The sequence below is a fragment of the Montipora foliosa genome, chromosome 7, assembly GCF_036669935.1.
Source record: "Montipora foliosa isolate CH-2021 chromosome 7, ASM3666993v2, whole genome shotgun sequence".
NCBI lineage: Eukaryota > Metazoa > Cnidaria > Anthozoa > Scleractinia > Acroporidae > Montipora > Montipora foliosa.
The window spans coordinates 24,327,558-24,332,557 of NC_090875.1; the positions used below are offsets into that span (position 1 = coordinate 24,327,558).

General features: G+C 36.9%; 1 protein-coding gene across 4 annotated transcripts in view; it reads left to right on the forward strand.

The window, feature by feature from the left end:
* The window catches only part of LOC138011487 (lysine-specific demethylase 5A-like), a 22,569-nt gene that overhangs the window by 39 nt on the left and 17,530 nt on the right, over nucleotides 1–5,000 (forward strand). For all 4 annotated transcript variants that reach the window (XM_068858500.1, XM_068858501.1, XM_068858502.1 and 1 more), the window contains exons 1-4: nucleotides 1–223; nucleotides 328–405; nucleotides 675–734; nucleotides 904–966. The exon at nucleotides 1–223 is cut by the window's left edge and continues 39 nt beyond it. In XM_068858500.1, the coding sequence (XP_068714601.1) occupies nucleotides 68–223; nucleotides 328–405; nucleotides 675–734; nucleotides 904–966 (357 nt within the window). In that variant the 5' untranslated portion in view covers nucleotides 1–67. The remainder of the gene's footprint in view (nucleotides 224–327; nucleotides 406–674; nucleotides 735–903; nucleotides 967–5,000) is intronic.

Here is a 5,000-nt window from a genome sequence, read left to right on the forward strand (position 1 = left end):
TTGTTGTGTGGGAAATGCGAGTCCTTTGTTTTGAAATGGTTGGTTGTGCTCTGACGCGACAGCAATCATGGAGGACGAAGGGGAAGAGTTCATTTTCAACCCACCTCCAGAAGCTCCTGTCTTCGAACCCACGGAGGAAGAATTCCAGGACCCTTTGGCTTACATTGCAAAGATAAGGCCGTATGCAGAGAAAACTGGCATTTGCAAGATTCGACCTCCACCGGTTATAGATCCTTTTTTTGCCTCTTAGAGTTTTATTTTTCTTCTGTAAAGGCGTTTATTTTGGCCATTAGAGGATTGTTAACACGAGTTGATATTTAATCTTAGGAGTGGCAGCCCCCTTTTTCAGTAGATGTGGAAAGTTTTAGGTTTACACCAAGGGTTCAGCGTCTGAATGAACTAGAGGTAAGCTGTTGGTCTTTTTCGAGAAATCCATTGCACATCACACTTAAAAATAAGTTCATATTGCCCATAAGAAAACGTTCGGTGTTTTTCCTGATCTTAGTTGGTTTGTTTTAAAAAGTTAGGGGTCTTTAAATTTGATGTTAATGATCTAAATTTTCACTTTTATAAGACTGGCCCTAAGTAGTAACCATGTGTCCCTCCCAGTACTAGTACATGTCTCTTTTTACCCACACATTTCAGTGTTAACGGCTTTTTCTTTACACATACAGGCAAGGACAAGGGTCAAACTCAACTTTTTGGATAGCCTTGCCAAATTCTGGGAACTTCAGGTGACTACTTTTCAAGTAGAGTGTTTCCTTGCTGGGTTGATCTTGGCGAATGTGAAATCCCTTCTCAATGGCAGCCATATTGGTTTCGTCATGTTTACCTCTCATTTCCTATTCTCAAATAATTCCTGTCGTTCTAACTAGTTGTCTCGTTAAATATCTCGTTTCTTAGGGAACTACTTTCAAGATCCCAACAGTGGAAAGAAAAAGTTTAGACCTTTTTCGCCTACACAAGGTGAGAGAAACCTTGAATTTAAATATGGAAAACCAGGTCTGGGTTCAAGAAAGCAACGTGGGCTTTCGCATTCAGTCTTCGTGATCGGAAGGAATCTCTTTAGCACCATTCCCGTCGTTCCAGGAAGTTAGTGTGCTCTTAACCTCCTTACCAGGAAATCGCAAAGAGAAAGTTTTGTCATGGAGAAGAATTTTACTCTGCCATATTAAAGCTTGACACTTTTTTTAAACCGTTTAAATTTGCACCTTCCTTGATTGCATTCATGGTCAAAAGTCTTTTGCTCGCAAGAATAGAACGGGGCTTAGTGTTTGCCCCATTCTAAACGAGCATTGCATGCTCCTCAATTTTTTAGATTCGACTTTGGAATATATATCAGATTAGTCAGTGTTTACCATTTTGTCCAGTGGCAATCATTTGGTTAATGATGGCATTTATGATTGTGAGCAATTGGTGCCTCTGTGTTGCAACAACAACTGACTGTGTTAATGTAAGTGAAAACGTGTGCAGTTGGGATCAACAGCTGTAAGTATTTTACAAGTGAAAACAGAACTTTTGTGGGTTTGAATAATATGGCTGGCTTTATTTGGGCATTCTGGTTAACAATAATTCTCCCATGATACTATAAGCCTGTTGCTTAAAACTGAAGTTGTTTTAAGTAATAGATTAAGCTGTTTTCTCATGTTCTTTCTTTAACAATCAAGGCTTTTTTTGTGCACTCAAATCCTTTCTTATTGTACCATCCTTCTAACTGTTGATGTTCAGTTAATACCAAGAGCAAATTGTAAAGAGGCTGTTTAACATTATTGTCAAGAAGCAGTATGATCGAACTGAAATTAATTTGTCTGTATTTATTCACTATTTTTATTGTCTTTACACCCAAGATCTCTCTCCATTTTGTTGCTGTAACTTTCAGTATGGCAATTATGTATAGAATGAAAAAGCGTTTTCTTAGTATGATTTATTTGTTGGTTTGAACACTGCAGTTACAATTCTAGACATCTCAAGAAACCAGCCTGGGGTCTCAATCAGCATTTATTCCATGTCTGCTATAGGTGCATTGATAGTTTTTTGTGCTTACTGGCTATTTATAGCCAGTAAAGCTCTATGTCATTGTCTGCACAAGAAAGAAAACAAGTAAAACCACATCACATGATCTCACGAATCGCGATGTCAGATCGACGGCCTACAGAAACTGGTCCGGGTTTTCCCAAATCACTTTTTATTTTCGAAAATAGATATTTGCCTTTTTTAAGTGACAAATTGTTATCTTTTCTTCAAATGTAAATATTCTGATAAATTTAACTCTTTTTGAGGCACTTTTACAGCAAAATTTCTCACAATTTTTTTTGGCGCATGGTTTTTTTGAAATTTTTTTATTCGCTAAGGTTTGCATCTTTTTAGTACAAATGAGAGCTCAAAATAAAGATTATTTGAATCTTTCAATATGATTCTTTTTGTAATTTAACATCAAAATTTGCATAAGAAGGTAAATATCCCATATGTATCCCGTACGTAAGAGAGGAAAGAGTTGTACTTACCTCTTCATCGCATTCTCATGGAAAACGCAGGAATTTTTTACAGAAGAGATTCTTTCTCCATTCATTAGCAATCATCCTTTCAAATCTTGCAGAAATCGACCGATTTGCAAATATTTGATTTTTTTTTAGTGAGATGATAAAAGGTCATATTTTTGGGCAAACCCAGGCAATTCACGCAACACCAGGCTCCAGTTGTTCAAACAATGGATAGCACTTTCCGTCGGATAAATCATGATCCACTGGATACTTCAATTGATTTTGCTAGTGTTTATCCGCTGGATAGTGATTTATCCGCTGGATAGCGCTATCCATTGTTTGAACAACTGGGGCCAGAAGTGTTAAATTTCTTTTCACAAAATGCCCTGAATCGAGAAGTATCATCTCAGAAGAAAAGAACATAATTCTAAAGGCTTATTATATGCAAAGAGTAGGTTCTGGGGGTAATTTTGAGAGTAGAAAATATGTTAATGGCAAGCTACGTGGAATACTTATGATGTTTATGCAACAAAGAAGCTCACTTTTATTTGACAAGTATATCTTTTGTGACTGCCATATTTTGCCATAAAACCCATCCAGATGTCTTTGCTATACTTGTAAGGTGGCTCAAACCAGTTTCAACACTTAAAAGAAACGTTCTTAGAAGAATTGACACTACAACACTTATCACTTAACAGCAAAGTTATGGTACCATATCAAACACTAATTATTGCTGAAAAAGATTCGGTCATTTTTGTGTCGTGAAAAGTTACTGTGGCGACAGGAAAGCCCTGCAAAAACAGCTCATATTTTGGCTTTAGCTGTTCATATCTCAAAAATGAACTCAGTGACCCCCATTTTTTATTTCTGAGATGTAATCAGCAGGTCAAGAAAAAGCTCTCTGCAAAGTTTGAAAAAGTGTGTGGAGCGGATTCAGAGCCACCTCAACCTTTTGATGCCTAAACCGACCAGACTTTTTACTATTTTACTCTGTCTAACGCCAGATGATTTTACTCGTCAAGGGGGAACCCCCAGGAGTCAATGGGTTAAATTTTAGAATTGAAGATTTACTTTGCAGAGAGTTTCTTCTTGGCCTGCTGATCACTTTTGTGCAATAAAAGACTGGGGTCACTGACCAACTAAAGCCAAAATATAGGGTGTTTTTGCAAGGCTTTTCTGTTGCCATGGTAACTTGTTACATCACAAAAATGACTGCATCATAATTGATGTTTCACATGGTATCATAATATGTGATAAAGTGTTGTAGTGTCAATCCTTCAAATAACAAGGTCTCTTGAAAGTGTGGAAACTGGTTTGAGCCACCTTAAGAAGCTCTCTCTCGTTATATTTATTGATTTCAACCAAAATTCCGTCTTTTTTGTCCACTGTGGACGCTTTGGCATATCAGAGAATGACATCATTTCAACTGATCCCTATAAAAACTGGCGAGTGTGACTGGCTAATTTTATAAACATCCGGTCTACCAAAATTTTGGTGAGAAATGGAAATAACACAATTTTTCAACAAATTTTTCATCGATAGGTTGAATTCGCATTGTGGCCCACATTTGACCCATTTGTCCGTGTGATGCTTCAAAATGAGTTTTAAAATAGTAGTCATTTTTTTTACTTAATATGGTGTCTTTGAACTGTAACACGGGATACATAAGGTATCTCCCTTCCTGTTACTGGTCCTGGTACTGAACGTTGTTAGTACGTTTTTCACTGCGGACTTGTTCTATTTCATGTTGCTTGTAAATGGTGTTTTTCTAGATTATTTGTAATATTCGTTGAACAGGCACATCTTTGCTCGTGCAAGTGATGGTGGTTGTAAACCATGTTAAAGCTTTCAACTTTATTGACAGAAACTAATACAGTGCGTTGACTTGAAATTTAAGTTTGAAAAGGGTTCTCAAAAATTCGCAACTGTCCCACAAATTTTCTCCTTCCTGCTTTGGTGGAGAGCTGTAAATTTCTGGGATGGGATGGAAAACATGACTTTGGAGAATTCCCAGCCAAATTAGAAGTTACATTAAAAAAATTATGCAAATATGTGTAATTATTATTGTTTCTGTGGTTCCATTGCGGTATATAGTGCCCAAGGTTGTTTATTTGATGTTAGGGAGAATTTATTCTTGCTCATCTTTCCATTTCTTTATTTACTTTTACTTGTTGGAACTTACTGACAGCCACAACTTATCTCACAAAAATAGTTTCTCACATAGCCTTTGCCTTGTCCTAGCAGTCCTAGAGCATTGGTACACTACAAAACCTGCCACCATAGGTTCATAGGTTCGAAAAGCATTGTCAATTTCGATTACAAATAAGAATGAAGCAGAAGATGACGATGTTAATCGGTTTACCATTCATTACCAGTGAGCACATGTCCTCTCAGGGGACTATTTTTTATTTTTATGATTGATGTTAGCCATTTATCACAAGAGTAAATTCCGTATTAATAACTGTCTTTCTTGAGCTATTTTCCAAAATGGTTGGATGATATTCAATAGCACTGTGACTG